This window comes from Mobula birostris, unplaced genomic scaffold (assembly GCF_030028105.1).
Source record: "Mobula birostris isolate sMobBir1 unplaced genomic scaffold, sMobBir1.hap1 scaffold_379, whole genome shotgun sequence".
In the NCBI taxonomy this organism is placed as follows: Eukaryota; Metazoa; Chordata; class Chondrichthyes; order Myliobatiformes; family Myliobatidae; genus Mobula; species Mobula birostris.
In genome coordinates this window covers 126,792-150,500 of record NW_027276868.1, presented here as the reverse complement: position 1 = coordinate 150,500, position 23,709 = coordinate 126,792, and the positions used below count along the sequence as shown (strand labels likewise).

Below are 23,709 nucleotides of genomic sequence, written 5' to 3'. Positions count from 1 at the left end.
TGTATACTCGTTGGGGAAATGCACACAGTGGCCACTGTATCAGGTACATCCTGTACCTAATAGTGTGGCCTCTGAGTGCATATTCACTACTTTCTGCTGCTGTAGCCAATCCACTTCAAGGTTCAACATGTTGTGCATTCAGAGTAGCTCTTCTGCACACCACTGTTGTTAATTGAGTTACTGTCACCTTCCTGTCAGCTTGAACCAGTTTGGCCATTCTCCTCTGACCTCTCTCATCAACAAGACATTTTCACCCCAAGAACTGCTGCTCACTAGGTGATGTTTTTAGCTTTTGTACAATTCTATGTAAACTCTAGACACTGTTGTGCATGAAAATCCCAGGATATCAGTAGTTTCTGAGATACTCTGACCACCCTGTCTGGCACCAACTATCATTCCATGGTCAAAGTCACTTGGATTACATTTCTTTCCCATTCTAATGTTTGGTCTGAACAGCAACTGAACCTCTTGACCATGTCTGCATGCTTTTATGCATTGAGTTGCTGCCACATGATTGGCTGATTAGATGTGTACATTAACAAGCAGGTGTACAAGTGCTCCTGGTAAAATTGCCCCTGAGAGTACGCCTAGAGCTGTGACCAAGTGGGTGGCAAGGCTCACCGAGAGTTGAAATCCTGAGAAAGAATTCTTCAACCTCTCCTAAACAAAGAATGAAGAGCATTCCATTGAGGAATGCGTTCAACACAGTCACTCAAGAAAGCAGCTATGATGCTGATCGATTTATCACCAGATTACTCTGTCATCTACCCAATTCCTCAGTACCCATCCTCATTCAAAGGCAAGTTCCCGGGATCATGAGATAGATCAGGTTGTATTCTAAAACTGCTATTAAATGTCATTCTCAATGAGGACTAATGTGCTTAAATTGCCGAACCACCTCTCCCCATCGATTTTCCTGACTGCATCCTTATCTTAAAACAGGGAGTTGGCACATTGAAACTGGGTTTCTGACATGCCATCTCTTTTTCATGTTTCACCTTCTACCTTATCAATCCATCTGGTCACAGGAGTTAAAATTGGTTCCACAGGCGGAATTGGAGCTTTGTGAATGATGAAGATCACCCACTGAAAATCTGCTTTCTGACTTTAATGAGCACGCAGGACTAGCTCAACACTGCTGGGATTAGCATTTATCTGTAATTTCCTTCGAAGCAGGTAAAAGAGCAACAAACCTCAATTAAACTGTTAAGTCTCTGGCGACCCTGCAACATAAGCAAATATGAGAAAATTTCTCTAAGCTACTCTTTTTCTGTCCCCCTCCCCCCACCCAGTTCCTAATCAAGAGGCACCAGTTCACTCGCTGACAAGCCTTTGACATACTCCATTTCCGATCATTAGGAATGTGGGTGTGGGGTGCTTTGATGGCTTATGATTTTCTTCCTAGGAAGCTATTATCTTGAAAATTCGTATGAAATTGTCAACTTGTCCCTAATTGTGGGTGAATGATGTCAACAATGAATTGTCATTTGGTGATATATCTGCTGGGGGATTCATATATTCACGTCTTGAGGGTGATAATGAATAAAAAAACATTAAGTACAGTTAATTATCAATTACAGATGCTGAAAAGATGATGCGAAAGGGAATATTCATACACTAAGTCATTTAAATTTTCAGCAGCTATCCTATGCGTTACTGAAAAACAATGTGTGAATAGTCATTTTTTTGTTGTTGAGCCTTGAAAATAAATTAGTTTTTTCACTGATGATGGAAGCTTTAGGACATCACCACAGCCTAGCACCATGTCTGGATTGGATTGTCTTCAAATGGGAACTACCAATTCAAGAAATTATTGACTTTGTTCAGTGACTTACAATGCTTAATAAAAATCTAGGCTTGCAGAATTATTTGAAAAGAATAATCCTTTTCTTGTTGTGTATATAAATGGCACCTCATTTATTATTTCAAGATTGGCATTGTGGGGTTGTTTGGGAAATTGCTTATGAAAGGTACCCTAGAGCTCCCTGGAATACACGGCAGTTACAATGGAAAGGCAGCTACATTCCGAGGCTCTTACTTGTCCATTTCAAAATACTTCTGATATCACCTTCATTTGTTGAATTGTCTGGTGAATAGCCTTGCTCTTTCTCACTCAAAAACCTGGGTTTAAGTTCATAAATTTGTGACTATTACTCTTCATTCTCTTTGACTCTAATGGCATTGCCCAGACAAGTGATAGAATTTCCATTTAATGTGCACTTCCTGTGCCGATATCTCTGAAAAGAGGTTAGATAATTCAGTGGCCATTAAAGGAATGGGTAATTACCATTATCTTGCACTTACCATACATCATGAAAAATCCAATAGTTAATGGGTCAGGAACTTAGTAAACTTGTTTCCTCTACACTTCAGTCAAAAGCTTAATACCTTTTTGGCTGGATGTTCCAACTCAAAGCATAATGCTTTAATGCACTAGGTGATAGAATTTTATATGAAACACCATCATTATTCATGATGAGCTAGTTCATGGACAGACATCCTCCCTGAATCTGACACTCAACTAGAGAGGTTGCCGAACAAGCGCAGCATCAGGCAAGTGCTCTACCGCGCACACACTTTGCGTCCGTTTCTGTGACCTTCCACAGTATATCACTGGATCATGAACAACACAGTACTCGACGTCAGGAGCAAATCTTAGTAGCTTTAAGGGCTGTAGCTTGTAGTGCTGCTGCTTCATAGCTCCAGTGACCCAGACTCAATCCTGGCTCCTGACCTCCAGCGCTGTCCGTGTGTAATTTCCACATTGTGTTTTCACCAGGAGCTCTGGTTTCCTCCCCACACGCCGGTTACTGGCTAAGTCTTGATTTTAGTTAAACATTGTAAATAGCTGAACAAAGTCAATTGTTTAATTAATAGTTGAATTCAAACCAATCCGGATATGGTACTGTGTAGTGGTGGTATCCTATAAGTTCCATCCTTAGTGGAAAAACTGATTTATTTTTAAGGTTCCACAAAGAAAAAAAATGCCTATTCACACTTTGTTTTCAAGTAAGGCACAGCTAGCTACCTAAAAATTAAATGGCTCAGCATTTAAGTCATTACAGTTGGCCACTCCAAACTGCCTCCTTTTGTGGAATCTCAGGGGTGTTGTTGGGACTGAGGAAAATAACCAGCATTAGTGTTGGAATATGTGTTCTTGGGGCAGGCTCTAGGCTGAAGGGCTTGTTTCAATGGCGCTTGGCTCTATAAACCAGAGGGATAAGGCCTCCTCCTGCCTACGTAAAGGGGTAGGGTGGGTTTGTAGAGGATATGGGAGAATGACAGTGACAACGTGGGCTCCCAGGTGCTGGGGACAAGATTATCCTGAAACAGCTACACATCTTTAAGTGGTAGGGTGATGGCGCTACTGAAGATGTACGGCAACTTACTGGTAGATCAAAAGGCAAGAGATCTGACTAAAAACATTACTTATAACATCTTTTCTGAAGCAAATTGTGGTGAACTAATACCACAGACGGTGAGCAGGCAGGCAGAGGTGAGGCTGGTTTGGGGGATGAGCTGTGCTGGGGAATCGTGAGGCGCAACACGTTCGAGCTGGTGTCACAGACGGAGTCGGTGACGCTGTCGGAGAAGGAGTGAGTGATTTGGAGAGTAGTCAATGTGGAAGAGTTTCTATGCTCGTCCACCTAACCTGCGTGCGAGGCTGGATCGTTCCAAGTGCCACGTCGACTTGGTGAGATTGAGAACGGTTTTGCGCTAGGCAACCCAAACGTATTGTGGCGCCGTGGTCCGGGTCCTAGAGCGAGGGACTACCCGTGCTTGGACAGCTTAAACACCAGCGCAGTCAGACTGCAAGCTTGAGGGGCGAGGGCCGTGCTGATTTCACACGCTCTCCCACAAATGTTCACTCTTTCTCCATGCCACCGAGGCTGCGAACCGATCCGACTGCTGTGTGTTTTTACCCTGCTGGTGTGATGAATTAGGACCAAGGCTTGGGCCTACTCCAACTGCTCTGGGAGTGGATTTGGGACTCAGTCCAGTTCAGAATGCTGTTGGCTTGTTTCTATTATTTGCTTTTTTCCTCTATCTCTGTGCAGTGGTCTTTTTTTTTAAATTGGATTATTCGGGTTTCTTGCTTTGTGGCTGCCTGTAAGCAGACAAATCTCAAGGTGTATAATTTATACATTCTTTGATAATAAATGCACTTTGAATCTTTTGAATCTTGAACCGCCTTTGGTTGGGGGATCTATCAGTCGCACTGAAATAGGTGAAGGGTGAAGGTGTTGCATTAAGGAATTAGAAGATAAATAAAAGAGGCAGGACCTCAAAAGCAGTCATCTCAGATGTTACTGAGTATAGGTATTGGAAAATTGACCATATGAATGTTTGGCTGAAAAGATGGTGCAGAAGGGAGGAATATGAAACCTAGTTCTGGGCAAAGCAGGGCCTGTAGAAGCCAGATAGTCTGCAACCAGACAGGACTGGGCCTGTTGTCATTGTGGGGGTTGGTATTAACATTGTTGGAAAAGATTTTGAATTACAATGGCAGGGAAAGAAACCTAAATAGGAGTCAAAAACAGAAACTGATATAATAAAAAGGACAACTGGCCAAGGCTAAAAACAGGCAAATCACAGGTGAGAAATGAATTGGGCCATAGTACAAAAAATGTAAAATTATTTACCTTTTAATGGTCATGTTGTGCATGTAATAAGTAAAAATTTAACATAATGAGTAGTTTAAAAATTATTCATAGTTTGTAACTCGGAGTTCCAGAACATATCAACAGTAAGGAAATGTCGAGGGGGCTTGACTCAAAAGCAGAGCAGTGGAGATGATTCAGTAGTAAGCTATAACTTTAATAATAGACTGTGAAAGTAACAAGCAAGGAGAGGCCACAAAATAAGAGTGAACAGGCACAGAAAACAAGGCTAGGAACAACTGGTTGAGGCCGGCTGGTTCAGTAGGTGAACGAAGGGCTGTGGACGAGAGCTGGGTTTAAATAGGCTGCAGGTGATACGTTGGAAACGAGTGGCAGGTGACTCCTGTTAGCTGGGTGGAGACTGAGAGGTGCCTGCCTACACAGGTCTGACAGGACCACCTCTCCGACAGCCAGTACCTGATGGCCCAGGATTATTCGAAGGGAACTCCTCAATAAGCAATGGATCCAAGATAAAACTGGACACCTCACACTTCTCCTCTAATCTGTACCCTCCTCAGTCAGCCAGGCACTGGAAATCCCATCCACAGTGATGTGAACTTATCAACCGGTGAAGCCTCGCCGAAACGTCAGGACTTGCTGACTGGCTCTTCCTGACTGACCGTTGGCCTGCGGATGATAGCCAGAGGACAAGCTCACTGAGATGTGGAAGGGGAAACAGAAGGCTCACCAGAAGCGGGAGACAAATTGTGGGCCCAATGCCCGGAGGGAAACTGTGGAGTTGAGCTGCACTTTGGGGAACCAGGAGCGCCACCTCAGATGCTGACAGAAGTTTGGAGAGGGCAGTGAAGTGGGCTACCTCGAAGCACCAGTCTGTCACTGTCATGACCACCTGGCCCCACTGGCAGGTGGGAGACCCATGATGAAGTCCATAGCAAAGTAGGAGCACGCACATCCAGGGACCTGGTAGGGGCCACAGGAGCCCAGAGGGCTGCTAGTTGGAGGAATTGGATTGGGCATGTTGAGGACAGGCAGTGATGGATAGACATACGTACAATGTGTGATAATGGTGGGCTACCAGGTCCAGCATCACAGAAAATCCTGATTCTTTTGTGCGTCTGGACAGCTGGAGAGGGGTGAGGTGTGGGTCCACTGGAGTACGCCAGAGCCCATACAGTTGTCAGTTGTGTCGGCTGAAGCAGGCTAGTGCTGTAGGGCCTGAGGGATCTGGTTCTCAAGATCCCAGACAATGGGGGTGAGGATGGAATGATGGGCTTAAGGTCAATATTCGTTTCAGCCAGGTAGAACTGTCAGGCCGTAGCGTTCTGGAGCGGGTTCAGTAGGAGATGGTGAAGTTGATTTCCTGGAAGAAAAGCTGACATAAGTTGAGTTGGTGGGCCTGTTGTATGGATATGAGGTTCTGATAGTCAGTCCTGATCAGGAAGGGCTCAGCATTTCCCATTAGCCAATGGTTCTGGGGACAGAACTGGGGTTCTGGCTAGTGATGTGGAAGGTTGCTCCATAAAATGCTTGTCAATACAGAGGGCCAGAGTGATGGGATGTTTAAGCTTGGTGGGCATCTCCCATGTACACAGCTCGACTTTCAAGTGCTCCGAAAGGCCGTGATGATAATGGGCCAGCAGTACTTCTATGTTCCAGCTGCTCTCTGCCACGATTCTATGGTGTAATCCAGCACTGAGTGTGAGCCTTTTCGCAGGTGAAGTATCCAATCTGCTGTCTCCCTTTCACCTCTTGAATGGGCAAAAACCCAGCACATCTCAGCAGTGAAACCCTCATATTTATTGCAAATGGTGGTTTCATTCTCCCAGTTCATGGCGAACTAGGTCAGAGTTTGCCCAGTCAAGAGAGCGATGACGAAGGCAATCTCGGCTTGGTCTGCAGAATACAGAGGTGGCTGCATTTCGAAGTGTAAGATGCACTGGGACAGGAAGTTGCCGCATCGGATTGGGTTCCTGCACCAGAATCCGGGGCTCAGAGGGAGCAGGCCGACGGGCGTGGGGTTTCTGTACTGGGATGGAGAGTTGGAAGAGAGTGGTGAGCAGATGGTCAATGGTTTCCTGCTATTGTCGATCGTGTACTCGTGTCACGGACAACTTCCTTTAGGTGAGAAAATTCTGCTGGTCAATCACCATCCCATCAAGAAATGTAGAGGAAGCTAGCAAATATCCAGAAGTAATAAATGCCAGCTCACTAGGTTAATTTATTGTGAATTAGTAGCTACTTTAGCTATGAATATACAGTAACATCATATCCATTTTTATTTCTCCTGTCTCTAGAAAGTGTATATTGAACGCTGCTCGCTCACCTGATTACAGCTGAACTAAAAGTACATCGAGAATTATTGGCCTGAGCATGAAATTCTGAACTCATCACTGGTGGCTAAGAAGAAGACTCATGAGAAACAGATTTTGTTTTCAAATATCTTTCTTCTTTTTATCTGCTTATACTGAGTCCCTGCCTCAGCACTGCACCAGGCTTATCATCCTACGGATCTGACCGGACTCTTTGTTTAGAAAAGAATGGGCAGTTTTTGGGTAGTACTTGAACGAAAAAGTAGATCAGAGAGTCTCTGCTGTAATTCTGCTCCTAAAATGGCTATTGCAAGTTCTAGTAGGTTGTCGAGTCATAAGGGTTTAAGAGTCATCCAGCACAGAAGCAAAATCTCTGGGCCAGTCAACTCTGCACTGACCTACAAGTACTCATTTACACTAAATCTATTTTTTTCTCTTCACATTCCTATATCCTGAGAGATTCTATGGCACACCTACACACTAGGGGCAAATTACATCAGTTAACAAATCTACTGGCCTATATACCTTCAGTGTGTGGAAGGAAAGGAAATCCCCTGGAGGAAACCCTCATGGGTTACAGGGGGAATGTGTTGAATGCTCACAGAAACAATGCCCAAGGTCAGGATTGAACCTGGGGCTCTGGGACTGGGTCAGCAGCTCTACCTGCTGTACCACTATGCTGTCCGTCTGTCCCACAATTCCAATAGATCACGTGGAAGAACATGCCATTGTGTCTATATGGCGAGCAAAAAAGAAAAGTTTTAACTATAATGCAACAGTAGCTTTCCATGGAAGTGTTAGTTATACTCAAAATACAGGCTCACTACAAGAGCTAGGCAAAAAACTGAAGGTGAAATACCAAATTGCTGGAAATCTGAAATAAGAACAGGAAATGCTGGAAATGGGCAGCAGGCTGGATAGCATCCACAGAAGAAGAAACAAGCTACTGATTTTTCAGCGTTCAGATGAATATTTTCATTGTGTGTTTTATAGCAACTTCGTAGTACCTTTTCTGATCAAGATGTGCAAATGGCACCACCATAGTGGGCCAGATCCCTCATGAGTACAGCTTCTATCCCACCAGTACCTGACTGTCAAACAGACCTCACTCTCAGCAAAGATGAAGTCCTGACTCCCAGTCTACTCTCTCATGTCTCATGCACTTTATTGGTTTAACTGAACTGCACTTTCTCTGTAGCTGTTACACAATATTCTGCATTGTTTTTTCCTATTGCCTCAATATACTTATGTGTGGCATGATTATGCTTGGATGGCATGCAAACAAGAAGTTTTTCACTCTATCTTGGTACACATCATAAACCAATACCACAATCAAATCAGACCTCCACGTCCCCTACTAAATCTATCGATGTGATCCAGCTTCAGAACAGTGCCGTTAAAAATGCAATTCCTATATTCCAGGGAGAAGCCTGCACAAGAAGCATTAGCAGCTTCATTGATAGAAACGTAGGGCGTTTTTAAAAATAAATTTTGAACATTATGCGAACTCAGGTCTCACCCGAAAGATGATCAGACGTCAGAAAAGCACCAACAGCATGTAAATATGGTAAAATAGGCCATCAAATCATTTCTTTCTGTCTGGAGCCACAAAAATAACACAGATGGATTTAGTGCACAGGAAGATTGGTCACTTTATCACTCAACAGCCGAAGGAAATGAAGTCTATAGATGGCTTTGTACTTTCCTTGAGGCTCGACATAAGCAGCAGGCAGTTTTCCTCAAGGAAGCTGCTTTGCAACTCTTACAGAAATGTTATTAATAGGAAACCATTCCCTCCTGTATATTATGCATCGCCAGGTATAATCCTTCTTCTCTTCGGAAGCCTGTGTCAGAAATCTTGAGTCGTTCTGGTTTTGATCTGACAGACTGAGGTTGAATTTTTATTTCTGGGTCTGTCTGCTTGACAATTCAAGCTGGTGTCAGGAAGGATAAATGCCAAAGCCCGTGGGGAGTGGGGAACTGCTTTTGTTGGCATGTGGGGAAGGTGCGCTAGGTTTCCCGGAACGTGAGCTTCTCATTCCCTCCACCGCGATTAGGGAGAGCCTCTGAAATGTTTAGAGTCATGGGTTCAAACTAAAGGCCAGCAGCTTGTTCTGTAGCACCCAGGAGATGCTGGAGGAACTTGGTAGGCCAGGGAGCATCTATGGAGCAGGATAAAGAGTCAATGTTTTAGGCCAAGGGCCTTCATTGGGACTGGAAAGGTAGGGGGAAGACACCAGAATGAGAAGGTGGGGGTGGGGAAGAAGTTCAAGCTGCTAGGTGATAGTTGAAGTCAGGTGGGGGAGGGAGGATGAAATGAGAAGCATGGATGTGATTGGTGGAAAAGTGAAAGGATTAAGATGAAGGAATCTGATAGGATGGTAGGGTGAACCATGGGAGCAGGGGAAGGGTGGTGATTGGCTGATGAAGAGTAGAGTAGGAGGTAAGAGGGCAGCCAGAATGGGGAATGGAAAAGAAGAGAAGGGGGAGGGGGAGAAATTACCAGAAGTCGGAGAAATTGATGTCATGCCATCAGGCTGGAAAATGAAATGCTGCTTCTCCAACCTGAGAGTGGCCTCATTGTGGCAGTAGAGGAGACAATGGACCAACATGCCGAAACTGGAATGGGGAGTAGAATTAACATGGTTAGTGACCGGGAAATTGTTCCTGCAGCAGGTGAAGCAAAGGTGTTGGACAAAGCAGTCCCATTGAAGATGGAAGAAGTGGAGGAGATTGATGTCCTGGATCTGGAGGCTCATGGGTTGGTAGCTAAGGACAGGAGGAGCTCTGTCCCTATTATGGCGGTTGGAAGAGGTGATGAATGTGAATATTCGGGGAATGTAGGAGATATGTGTGAGGGTGGCATCAATGGTAGAGGAAGACAAACCTCATTCTTTGAAGAAGAATATTATTTGAGGAAGCTTGTACTTCTTACTTCGTCTGATGTTCCAGGGCAGTGATGAGGCACTGTCAGATAGGACATCTTCAAATAAAATGCTAGCCTAAGACTCATAACCTGTAGAGGTGGATGCAATATACCATGGGTCTATTCAGAACAGAAGGGGTTCTTCACATATACTGAGCATTTATCGCTCATTCCAAAACACTGACCTGTTTTAATTGCTGATTATTTCTTCAGTGTGTTTTTTCTTTGCCAGATTGCTGCATTTACAGCAATACAATATTTCAGAGATGCTTTTTTGATTGGAAAGCAGTTTGTGACAATGTGAAAGGCAACAATTATATTTCTTTCTTTCTATTAAAAGTTCATTCACTGCAGGTGAGCGGGTCATCTCTTCACAGTCAGGTTAATAATTTCCATCCTATGACTTGCTCAAAAAAAAATGGAAACTGTGTTTGCAGGCTGCTCCAGGAAAGCAAGCATCATGCATTTCTGAGCAAAGCATTTTGCGTCATGGGTAGATGAAGAGAATTTCTGTCGTGTTGGTGCACTGGCTGTGCAAGTCACTGTCAGTAACGGTCACAAGCTGACAACTGCCATTGCGCCAGACTGTGGCTTTTCATTCATTCTGAAGCTGAGGTCTCCATCTGCAATGACCTGCTCTTTATCAGAATGCCTTCCTGAACTTAGCAATCTTTGAATAACCACTGGTAAGTAACAGACTACTCTTTGCAAAGTCCATTTCGCCTTTGAGACTTTGCCAGAAGTTGGAGAAATCGATGTTCATGCTGTCAGGTTGGAGGCTACCTAAATGGAATATGAGGTGTTGTTCCTCCAACCTGAGAGCCACCTCATCATGGCAGTAGAAGAGGTTATGATTAGAAATCACTTTGAGACTTTATTAGTAATGACTTTTCTGTGAGGGAAGTTTAACGTCACAATTTGAAGGTGGGAGTTAACTACAAGAAGTGAATTTAATGATTCAAGCACCAGTTAAGTAAGGGGAAGACGAGATTGGCTAACACCAAATGTTAAGAAAAGCAACAACAGTAATGTTTGTTTTAGCTGGCCCGTTCCTTATAGGAAAACATACAATGCGGTAAGTTTTGAGTGCAAAAAATAGGGTTTGCACACTCTGCCACTGTGAAACAAAAAGGATCAGCTGCCTTTCTTGAAATCATACTACAAAATGTGTTGGAGGACACATAAAAGCAGATCATTCGGTCATGGCGGTTGACAGTTCTGGTAACACACAGAAGGTCTTAATTTAAGTGAGTTGATATCTCAGAAGAACTGAAAAGCTTCTCTAACACAGTTGTAATTAGGCACACACATCCCACTTCTCTAACACTGATATAACCAGACACACATGGAGATTAATGGAGGGCACTCTCCACCTCCCTTGCATGCTCTGTGTGTTCAGACACAGTCCCCTACAGAAGATGGTTTCCCCTAAGCTCTTAAGAAATCAGGAGGAGGAATTTTAACCTACTCCGTCCCACTTGTTAGGAATGCACTGGGGAGTGCCAGAAAAGCAGCAGCATAGTTGGGGTTGGTTGCCGGGGAGCGGCCACCTGCAAACACTGTGGGTAGTTTGTGTTATGGAGAGTGAGGAGGTAAGGCAATGTAGGAATAGATATGAAACAAGCTCTATCCGTGTAGGACTCCTTTATATTGCTGCTTCGGGGGCAGTCGTACCGTGAAAGGCTGCTTATTGCAGGAGAGCCCGATGATGGGTGATCCTGGAACAAAAATGGCCGATTTCCTGGTTGCCAGGGGAACGATAGCAACTCTTAGATTCATGACCTCAGCAGCACCTCGGCACAGTCGCTAGTGACACTGCTGCACGTTTCCGGCGACCCGCAGTCAATCGTGGCCTAGAGTGCAGGGACAAGAGAGTGTGCACTTCCCCCCTCTCTGGCTGAAAGTGTTTTCCCATATCCCAGACATGTGCTGGTTGGCAGAGTCATTGATTCTAATACAGCTGTGAGAGAGAACAGTTTAAAGCAGGGGTCCCCAACCCTTTTTTGCACTGCAGACCGGTTTCATATTGACAATATTCTTGCGGACCAGCCGACCAGTGGTGGGAGTAAGGACAAGAGTAGAGCCAAATACGTTGTTTACACAGAGAGACTACAATGACCATGGAGCCTTGCGCGGGCACCAGTGCACATGCGTGTAGTGTTGATTTTTTTCTACAAATCGTTTTTGGTGATTCTGTTGGGGGGGGGGGTGTTAATCACGACCGGAATACAGGTAGTAAGTGGCTAATACACTCAATTTCGTTTCTAAAAGGGATTATCTAACGAATTTAATATTAAACACACAGCGCATATTTTCCTCGCATGAATATAGTGATAAGTCAATTATCAGGGGAGGACAGGGGAGCTTGAAGAAAGTGTTGAACGAACTTCCAGTAGAAGTGGTAGAGGCAGGTTCGATATTATTTAAAAAAAAATTGGATAGGTATATGGACAGGAAAGGAATGGAGGATTATGGGCCGAGTGCAGGTCGGTGGGACTAGGTGAGAGTAGCGTTCGGCACGGACTAGAAGGGCCGTGATTGCCTGCTTCCGTGCTGTGATTGTTATATGGTTATATAAGTAAGTCAATAGAATCATAACATTTTAAGTAACATTTGGATATTAAACACACAGCACATATTTTCCCCGTATGAACATATAAAATCATTACAACACACCAATATCGCTGAATCAGTGGGAGCCCTGGGCTGAATATTTGTTTCCCTGCATCGAGGGGTGATGGGAGACAGCGATACTCGAAGGGGGTTCCTTACGGCCAGTCCATTACGCAATTTGGTTTTTGTTGCATTCATTGCAGAGATATGTTGGAAATGGAAGCAACGTTTTCAGTGCTTTCGTGGCTATCTCAGGATATTTAGCCTTGACTTTGAGATCCAGAATGCTGGCAGAGATGTTATGTCAAACATACTTTTCAGCCCGCCGTCATTTGCAAGCTCGAGGAGTTGATCTTCTTCCCGCGCTGACATGGATGACGCGCGGGTAATGAGCTCGTGTGCGTAATGGTTCAACAGTGGGCGTGACAGGGAATGAGGAAAGGTGCAGCTGACTCATATCGCCAAATTATATCGTTTCCTCGCGGCCCGGTAGTGCATGCTATGCGGCCCAGTACCAGTCCGCGGCCCGGTGGTTGGGGATCGCCGGTTTAAAGGGAAGTAAGTGGGGAGATGGGACAACAGGGAATCTGGACTTGGTGGGCCAAACATCGTCCTTCCATGTCATATGAAGATGTGAAAATGGACAAAATAAGGGAGTTGCCTGGATCTATTTCAGTAATGATACAATTTGATGTGGAAATGGTCATATCCCACTCGGAAAATAAAGCAGCTTTCAGTCTCATGGCTGAATTTCTAGGGCAGTGCATTCCCACTTGATGAAACATTCCAGGAATGAAATTTAACACTTTAAATATTACTGTACAGGCATTCCCCAAGTGGCAAAAGTTCTAGTTACAATTTGTGCCGTGACTCTATTGATTCTTTCGATAGAAATCTCAGGTTTCCAATCTACTTTTCATAAGGTGTTTTCCCCAGCTGTCTCAATCTATGACATTTCCGTTACTGAACGTTTTCCAGGGACATATCTCATTTGTAATTTGAGGAATGCCGATACTTTCCAAAACATTCTCAGCATTAAAGTATCCATGCATCAGTACCACCATGCATTGCTGGAGAACACTTACTTCTAATTACTAATATGTCAATATATTACATTCTGGCACAAGCCTCCCGCCATTGAGGACGACTTCAAAAGAAGTGGCGTCCACCACTCAGGACCATCTGGGGCATACCCTCTTCTTATTACTATCATCATGGAGGAGGTACAGAAGCCTCAAAGTGCACACCCAGCATTGTAAGAATAGCTTCTTCCCCTCAGCCATCAGAATTCTGAATGGTCCAGGAACACTGTCTTGCTGTTCCTCTTTTTGTACTATCTATCTATTTATCTATCTATCTAGCTAGCTAACTATCAAACTATCTATCTATCTATCAATCAATTAATCTAGCTAGCTAGCTACCTATCGATCTACCTATCTATCTAGCTAGCTATCTATCTATCAATCTACCTATCTATCTATCTAGCTTGCTATCAATCTATCTATCAATCCATCAATCGATCTATCTAGCTATCCATCTATCTCTCTATCTAGTTATCTATCTGTCTAGCTCGCTCGCTCTCTATCTATCTATATTACTGCCATAAGATAAAAAAATTGCATGACTAATGCCAGTGACAATAAACCTGATTCTGATTCAGTGGTTCCAAAGTGCATGAGAAAAGATCCTGTTTTATAGTATTTATGAAGACTTCTGCCCCTGAGGAACATTTAGTATCAAAACCAGCCCTAAGTCACTGTCCTGGTAGACTTAGAATCTAACCACGCTAAAATGTGCTGTAATATACCAGGATTGTCTTTTGGCCAGTGAAACTGACAGGAACTAAGAAATGTGCGATTTAAAAGAAATTGCCTTTCTAACAACTGCACTCAACACCACATGCCATGCACCTTGGACAGCTTCTATTGACAACTTACCCTCGGCCCCTGGTCTCCTTGATCACCCTGAAACACACAAGCACAACTAATTATTATCTTTGCAAAAGCAATGAGAAATTAAGAATTTTGCTTCAAGTAGGATATGTTATGGAAAGAGAAATATACTTATGCAAAATTGTATTCACAAACCTTGTCACCTTTAGGACCAGGTGGACCCTGCAAAAGAACAATTTGTCGTCATTATTTCTCCACCCGAAATTGTACTCTTGAAATTTGCAACCAGTTTATTAATTTGCTTTAAAGAAAAGAAATACTTCATCTCCCTTTGAAATAAAAAGCTGCTGAATCACTCCCAGCCCTCTAATTCTCCAGTTAAAGGTGGCCAGACTGTGCATCTGTCTGTGTCAGGAGGATAGCCAGCTCATGGACGTGGTCCAAAGACTAAAATTATCGGCATTCCTCTCCTCACAAAGGCACCACACCCAAGTTTAATGTATATGGAGCTCTTACTGGTGTAACTGATGAGTAGTGAAAGGCTAGGCCCAGAATATTGACCAATCTTACCAATTGCTAATGTGAATTAGCCACCTGTGCAATCCCTGTACCTTTTGCCTTTTATTCTGACACCGTTCTAGCTACCTCCTTTTCACAATGTGACAGCATATAAGTTTCATAAATTCTAAGCTGAAAAAAAATGAGATTTTATGAGCAGATGGATTCTATTGCAGATGAAGTGGCTTGTGTGGTCTTGAAAACAAATGTCTAATAAATCTCTGTCAGTATAAGGGATCATCTTCCTCTTGTTCTGTGCATGTGTTTAATTATGGTGTAATCTTCAGACATGTGGCATGATTGATCTTTTGAAGGTTTGGAATTCCTCCACTGATATAGAGAACTCTAATAATACGAGGAAAATTATTATAACTATGCCAAAATGTGAAATGAAACACTGAAATCTTTTAAAGGTAGAATCAAAATTATTCTTAGTGTGTTATGTGTATAATATGCTCATAAATGCCTTTTAAATTTGATCCTAAAATGTTGCAAAATCTTTAAACCAGACCTTAATATAAAAAATAACATCATGGTACAGACACATGTCATTAATAACAGCAAATTAGCCTGCAGGGGAAAGACAAAGGGACGACTGTGTTTTGCTAACCTCAGCAATCGTGATTATTTTTATTTCGTATACTCTGACATTTACTTTGTGCATACATGCGTTATTTCAGCAGTTTGCTGCACAGGGCATTTTTCACATCAATAATGCATTGATCAAGCAGAGTTAAATACAAACATCCGGGCTGCTGCCAAATTTTACCCATTTGTTTTTTTACAGAGTTGGTCCAGTTAGGGCTCTTTAGCTGACAATATTATGGAGTGAGTGAACGCGACGAAACCCTTCATCAGAAATCTATGCCGGACTCCTCGAAAGGACAGTTTGCAGTAAACTGCAGTGTGATTCAGAAAAGTGGGTTGGATTTTCTCCTTGCTTGAGAGGAGGGTGAAACCTCAGGCCTGGTCTGGTCTTGGGACTGCTCATCTGCTGTTTCAATACCCTGGAACCTTGGGTCTGCCTGCACTGTGTGTGCCCTGCCTTTCTTCCTGTGGAAGTTTTTAATTGGGTATTGGACTATGATATAGATTCTGAAATGGTCCTCTGGCAGATTTAAGTGAAGGTGCAGGTGAACCTGAAACTTTTCTCAGATGGAAAGGTGCAGAACAAGTCACAGAGTCAAAAAGCAGTGTTCATTAAACTTACAGATTTCATTTTCTATCTCTCAAGGGAGAAATATATAGTCAGCAGATTGAAAGTTTAGTTCTATAATTTTTAGTTGACTGAACCATCTGATAAGTACTTTTCTAGCAAAATGCTGCACTAAGTGCCTGCTGCTACAGCATTAGCCAACAGCTGGAAGCAAAATGCAAATATCCACTGTCTTGTAGGTAACAATCCTATTCTCCATTTCTTCCGCAGATATTTAAATATCACCCAAATATTCTCAACTCTGAGGTTGCACTGTCATGAAGAATCTGGACAAATTCCAAATTTACTGTAGATCATATTTATCTGAAGCCTTTCCGAAGATGATCCCGCAATATTTTCAAGTGTTGGTTTTCCGTGTGGAAAAGGAAAATGCGATGTCATTGTCAGCTTCCTGAATCTTGACCTTCCATCGGTGCATCATATCTCCAGCTAGTAGATGCATAAGCTTTAAGTTCATGTTTGCTTTGCGAGGCTCTGCACATTAATTGTGACAGGTTTAATAGCTGCATCCTCTGAGCCAATGTAGGAAATGTGTGGTACAAAGAGCTTGGCCTGCTGCTGGCACGGCACCGTTTCTGTGATCAGAAAAGGGAGGACTCATATGGGACACATTACTTCACAATCAATGCAGGGAATCTGACAACATGCAATCAACTTGAAAAGCTACAAGGGGAGGAATTGTAGCTTCTGGTGATCATAAAATTCCAGGAAAGGGGGAAGTTCTCTTATAATTTCTTTTCAAATGCAAACACGAATTTTCAACTTTTGCCTGAGATATAATACTTTCAACCAGAATTGCCTTACAGTGAATAAAAATACTTTCTATTGATTGTAATTTAAAACAGGCATATTTATAAAAGCAAGCAAAATGACACTGTGGCATTCAAAGGAAGCCGAGGTGGATGTTTGCTTAAATCAACCTGCAAATCTCTTCAATGATTATATGTTTCACATTCAATTACCTTTACCTGCCTCTAGTAATTCAGGACTTACAGCAGTGGCTTTGATTTCACAGACCAGTTACGAGAATTCAAGCATCCATATACAAGAGAAACTTTTTATCCCAATCCCATTCAACATCTGGAGCTCTATGCTGGGGGTTGGGATGCAGAAATTACAGCACTGTCTTTCAAGGGTGGAGTCCAATTAAAAAGTGCAGTTCTATATATCAATTTATGCCAACTTTACAAAGACTTGTCCACTGGAGTCAGAATCAGGAGCAGAAGGAGAAAAGGACATCAGATGGAGCTCAAATGGAAGGATAATATGCAATGTAAAATTTCTTAGGGGTTTTGACAGAATAGATGAAGGAATGATTTGTTTTTCTTTGCCTAGGTGTCTTAATAAGCGGTCAGCCATTCAGGGCAGAGATGTGAAAAAAAAATTCTCACCCAGGTGAGGTTGGAGTTCAATTCTCAGTGGGGTAGCAGACCATCAGTAAAAAAGTAGATATATTCAAGATAGGCATCAATAGATTTTTGGATGTGAAGAGAATCACGAGAAATGGGGTGCAACAAAATGGTTTTGAGGTACCAGCTATGTTCCAATGGAATGGCTAATCAGACATGAGAAACAAAAATCACTTCTGTTTGTTTCTTACGTCCTTGCATTTACAATTTTGAAACACATATTAATCAAAAAGAGTGAGATACACTGGGAGAGATACAGAAAGTGAATGGATGCTAGTTTGCAAGTGTTAAATTGAGAAGGTTGTGGCTTTGTACCATGTGAAAAGGAAAGAGCACAGGCAGTGAGTCGGAACTTTAAATATGTATTGTGAATCTTACAAAACTCTGTCCAGGAGAGAAAGAGTAACAAGAACAGCCTCCCTCTTATTTCTTGGATACCTCATAAACCAATGAGTCACTTACATCACACTGTAGCACACGTAATATAGCCCAGAACATACGGTATCCAAGAGAATGAAGATATTTTGACTTTTTAGTGATAGTTATGTTTCATCATATTTCCATTCACAAGATGGGGGCTTTTGTCTGAAGATAGTGAGAAAAGTGACCACCACAAAGAACTCACCCTTGGCACTGGGACTCTATCCAGCAGGAGCTGTGGTGAATTCAGATCTGACCTCCGTGGCTCTGTAACCAAGCTGGCCATCTGAGTTTCTCAGTGGAAGGAACACTTGGTGTTACACCCACAGCCAACTTCATAACCACAGAGCCCAGAATGTAAACATATATAACTGGTAACAGCGTATTTCACAGTAATCCTTCTCTTCATTGCACAGAATGGTCCCAATGCAGATGGTGAAAGAAGGAGACAAAAGAGAGACTGCAGATGCTGGAAATCCAGAGCAACACACAAGAAATGCTGAAGAAACTCAGCAGGTCAGGCAGCATCTGTGGAGGGAAATGAGCAGTCACCATTTCAGGCTGAGACCCCTCATCAGGATGGTGCAACAAAGCCTTATCCTTGCTCATCTGATCGTATCCCAGAAACTAAATACAAAAACCGCTGTACTCTGCCTGAATGGATGGTGGAAGCTGATTGAAAAACAACATTCAACAGGAAACGACATCAAATCTTATAGAGGAAACACTTGCATGCTGTGGGGAAAGGGCTGGCAGGAGAGATAAAGCGGCGTCTCTTTCAGACAGAGAATTCACAGAGACATGGTAGGGTCAATGGCATTCTTCTGCCCTGTGTTATTGTGTGATGACTGGTAAGTCTGACTGACCAGGAGACAATCAGTAGGAATTTGTAATATAACTCTGTCAACTCCCAGATGGCAAGCTCCAGCAGGCAGATGTGTGGAGCCCGATCAGCAATTAAACTCCAGTGGCAGTTCTCAATTCAGGAGGCACTTTAATTTACAGTTCTGTGTACGTGGTCAGTGCTAATATTCACTGGCTGCATCCCTCTTGAGGGGAGGGTTGGTGGTAGAAGGGGGTATCTCTATCAGTGACTAACATCACTTAAAGCTAAGCTGCATTAATTAAAGCCAACATGAACTTCTTAAAGAGAAGGAGGTGAGGCATGGTCAAAGGAGGTTCTGGCTAGCATTAAGGAAATCAGGCTGACCTGCCAGGCATTGAAGAATGGTATTACCCTGAAAAGAGTGGTCCTCTCCATTTCTGTGCCACCAGAAACACGAGCTACATGTGGCAGGGCATTCGGACCATGATGGAGTACAAGTCCACCCTGCATTCCATCTTGTCCCACCTGGAAAATGGTACCTTGTAATCCAGGATGTTTTTTTATTGATTTCAGTTCAGTGTTCAATATGATCATCCCTCAGAAGCTGGTGGGTAAACTGTCCTCACTGGGTCTCAACACCTCTCTCTGTACCTGGATCCTGGACTTCTTGATAGAAAGGTCACAGTGAGTCCATGTTGGCAGAAACATCTCTAGCTCCATCATATTGAACACTGGCGCTCCCCGGGGCTGCGTTCTCAGTCCCCTGCTATCCACGTCGCTGATGGATGACTGCACTGCTAGATCCGGTTCAAACTAAATCGTCAAGTTCGCTGATGACACAACAGCGGTGGGCCTCATCAACAACGACGATGAGACAGAGAGGAGGTAGAATGCTTCAAGCACAACAACTTGAGTCTCAACAAGACCACGGAGATGACTGCGGACTTCAGGAAAGTGCAGGCTGACTACTTCACACTGCACAAACATGGCTTCTCTGTAGAGAGAGTTAGGAGCACCACATTTCCGGGAGTGACATAATGGATGATCTCATCTGGTCCACCAACACCACCTCTTTGGTCAAGAAAGCACGGCAGCATCTCCACTTCTTGAGGCGATTGGGACAAGTGAGGCTCTCCCTACTATTTTAGCCGATTTTTACAGGAGCACCGTCGAGAGTGCCTTGACCAGTTACATCGCTGTCAGGCAAGGGAACTTCATGGCATCTGACTGCATTTCCCTGCAAAGGATTATAAGTTCTGCTGAGAGGATCACTGGGACCCTTTCTACCCATTGGAGATATTTATCAGGGGCACAGTGAATGCAGGGCCCTTAGTATTGACAGTGATCCCTCCCAACCATGTAACAAGCTCTTTGACCCCCCCCACCACCCCCAACATCAGGCAGGAGGTACCACTGCATTAAGACGAGAGCTGTTAGGATGGGAAGAAGCTTCTTCCTGTCAGCCAGAAGGCTACTGAACTCCCTGTCACTCAGGTCTCATCATGTATGAAGCGCCAGTAGCAATATACTGTTTACTTTTAAACCTGTAAATTCACCTTGTTATTTGTTAATTTATTAGTGGTATTATTGCTTTATGAGTTATGTGTGTGAGTTACATGCATTGCGTTGTGCACCTTGGTCCGGAGGAATGTTGTCTAGTTTTGTCCACAGTTTAATGACAATAAACTTGAACTTGAAGGATTTAAGGATGAGGGACAGGAGTGGATGTTACTGTTCCCCAAGCCTACTCTGCTACTCTGAAGTTCAGTTAGTCCTGACGAAGGGTCTCGGCCCGAAACGACTTCCTTCAGTTGGTCCTGATGAAGGGTCTCGGCCTGAAACGTCGACTGTACCTCTTCCTAGAAATGCTGCCTGGCCTGCTGCGTTCACCAGCAACTTTGATGTGTGTGGCTCATCTGACCTTTGTTTCCGATTCCACTTTCCTGCCCAATCCCACAACCACTGATTCCTTACGGGTCCAAAACCTACCTGGCCTGGCCTTGAATATTCTTCACAGCTCTCATGGGTAGAGAATTCCAGAGATTCAAAATCCTCTGAAGTTCTATCTCATCTCAGCCTACAGGTTGGCCCCCAAACCTGAGACTTAGGTAATAACTTTAGGTACCCTGCCAGCAGCAATCTGCACCATCCACATGCATGTTCCTGTCCTCTTTGTGATAATGTTAGCTCACTACTTCTCAAAGCAGTTGTACTTTTGAGGTAATACCCAAATCAAATTACACTCAAGCCATCCGCTGTAACAAGCCTACTTCAGAACCTTATATATTTTAATTAGATCACCTCTCCCAAAACCACAGAGGGTAGAGTTCCCATTCCGCTGAACGTTCCCTCATAAAGCCAACTCATTTATTTCCGGAATCTGATACATTTTTTGTTGACCAAAGGTATTAGGAGATAAAGAGATGAGATGGGCATGTGAAGGAAAATTATAGACCTGCCATGATCTCTTTGAATTATATAAAAGGCTCTGAGGAATAAATGGCTTACTCCTGTTTCCAGTTTCCGGAGTGAATGGGTGACTTGGGCTCTGAGTGTCGTGAAGTTTGAAAATGTTCCAGAGCTGGAAGAAGGCGATACTGTCGATGAATTTAATGGTGTGTTAAAAGCTCAACACTGGGTCAAGAAGCATACCAAAACTACACAATTTTTAAAAAACTTACTTTAAGAAACTAGGATATGATTAATTTGTCCCCCTAGTTAAACAAATCATCTGTTGATTTGCCACCTTCAACCCTGGGTGATTAAAACATCCAAATAAGACGGAAGTTAAGTCATGGGATCAAAAAATATTTGGGAAATATATTTGGAGGAGAGGCTCTTAGCTGGTGATTTATGTCAACAGTATAACATATGCCTGTGGGACTTTTTAAGCAGCACAGTAAAAGAAACACTGCAGGAGACACAGACCCATAAAAGACAGTAATTGAAACAATCTGGTAAGAAACTACCAGTAGCTGTCTGGTTCCAGAGCGTAGTGCAAGCGGCTGGGTCGTAGGCAGGGAGTGTGACAACAGAAGAGAGGAGTGTGACTACTCAGTGTAAAGTAATGCATCTGTTAGAGATCATATTTCTTTGGACAAATTATTTTATGCCTTTGTGCTAATATTCATGGTTAAAGAGCGATTTTCCATATGTGTATCAAAGTAACATGTGGCTTCAAAATAAGGCTAAATACGCAGGCGGACAACACTTGATTCTGAGGGTGAGGAGTCAGACTAAAACTGAGACGTTCTAGAGAAAGGCATTCATCCACAATTCTAAAGGTACATTATAATAATTACATTATAAAATACAACCCATTAACTCTTTGTGTCCTGAAGGACCATTTCTAGTGTTCTACAAAAATGATTGTACGACTATGCATGAAATATGGAATTATGGAATTTAATAAAGAGCAGGATTCACAGAGAATACTTTCAGACATATGCTCTGTGCCCACGTTATTAGATACCTCCTGAACCTAATACATTGGCCACTGAGTGTATGTTTGTGGTCCTCTGTGGCTGTAGCCCATCCACTTCAAGGTTTGACATCTTGTGCATTCAGAGATGCTCTCCTGCATACCTCTGCTGTAACACGTAGTTATTTGAGTTACTGTCACCTCCCTGTCAGGTTGAACTAATCAGGCCATTCTCCTCTGACCTCTCTCATTAACAAGGCATTTTTGCCCACAGAATTGCTGCTCGCTGAATGTCGTTTGTTTTATCACACCATTCTCTGTAAACTCTACAAACTGTTGCATGTGAAAATCCCAGGAGATCAGCAGTTTCTGACATACTCAAGCCACCCCATCTAGCACCAGCAATTATTCCGCAGTTAGTCGCTTAGATCACATTTGTTCCCCATTCTGATGTTGGGTCTGAACAACAGCTGAACCTCTTGACGATGTCTGCGGGCTTTTATGCATTGAGTTGTTGCTACTTGATTGGCTGATTAGATATTTGCATTAACGAGCAGGTGTTCAAGTGTAAAACCATAAGACCATAAGACATAGGAGCAGAATTTGTCTCTGCCTTCCCAACATGGCAGATCCTGGATCCTGCTCAACCCATACACCTGCCTTCTCGCCAAAAATAGAGTCTACCTAATAAAGTCGCCATGGAGTGTAGTAACCTCAGAGTAAACTACAACTCAGAACATCTTTTATAAACCTACTGATTCCCATGGCTACCTTGACTATACCTCTTCCCACCCTGTCTCCTGAAAAAAATGCTATTCCCTTTTCTCAGTTCCTTCATCTCTGCCTCACCTGTTCCCACAATCAGCTTTCTTTTCCAGGCCATCAGAGATGTCCTCCTTCTTCAAAGAATGGGGTTTCCCTTCCACCACCACTGTTGCTGCCCCCACCCGCATCTCAGCGCTCACCCCACCTTCCCCCCGCCCTAACAGCGATAGAGTTCCTCCTGTCCTCACTTACCACCCCGTGAGCCTCCACATCCAACACACCATTCTCCACAACTTCCGCCATCTCCAAAGGGATCCTACCACCAAACACACCTTTACCTCGCCCACTCCCCCACTTCCTGCTTTCCACAGGGATCACTCCCTCTGGTATTCCCTTGTGCATTTGTCCTTCCTCATTGATCTCCCTCTTGGCACATAAACCTGCAAGTGGCCAAGCTGCTACACCTGCCCATTCACCTCCTCGCTCATCTTCATTCAGGAACCCAAACAGTCCTTCCAGGTGAGGCAACACTTCTGCTGGGGTTGTCTACTGTATCCGGTGCTCCTGATATGACCTCCTCTACATCGCTGAGACCTGTTGTAAACTGGGAACTACTTTGTTGAGCACTTCCACTCCATCTCCCTAAAGCATAAATTCCCGGTGGCCAAACATGTTTTGATTCCCATTCTCATTCCGACATGTTGGTCGGTGACCTCCACTTGTGCCAAGATG

General features: G+C 43.5%; 1 protein-coding gene across 1 annotated transcript in view; it reads right to left on the bottom strand.

Moving 5' to 3' along the window:
- Nucleotides 1-14,584, bottom strand: part of LOC140193053 (uncharacterized) — a gene marked incomplete at its 5' end in the record, with an annotated part of 166,646 nt that extends 152,062 nt beyond the window's left edge. The window contains 2 exons of the mRNA XM_072250497.1: nucleotides 14,408-14,434; nucleotides 14,558-14,584. Of these exons, the coding sequence (XP_072106598.1) occupies nucleotides 14,408-14,434; nucleotides 14,558-14,584 (54 nt within the window). The remainder of the gene's footprint in view (nucleotides 1-14,407; nucleotides 14,435-14,557) is intronic.
- Between the last annotated feature and the right edge of the window lie 9,125 nt (nucleotides 14,585-23,709).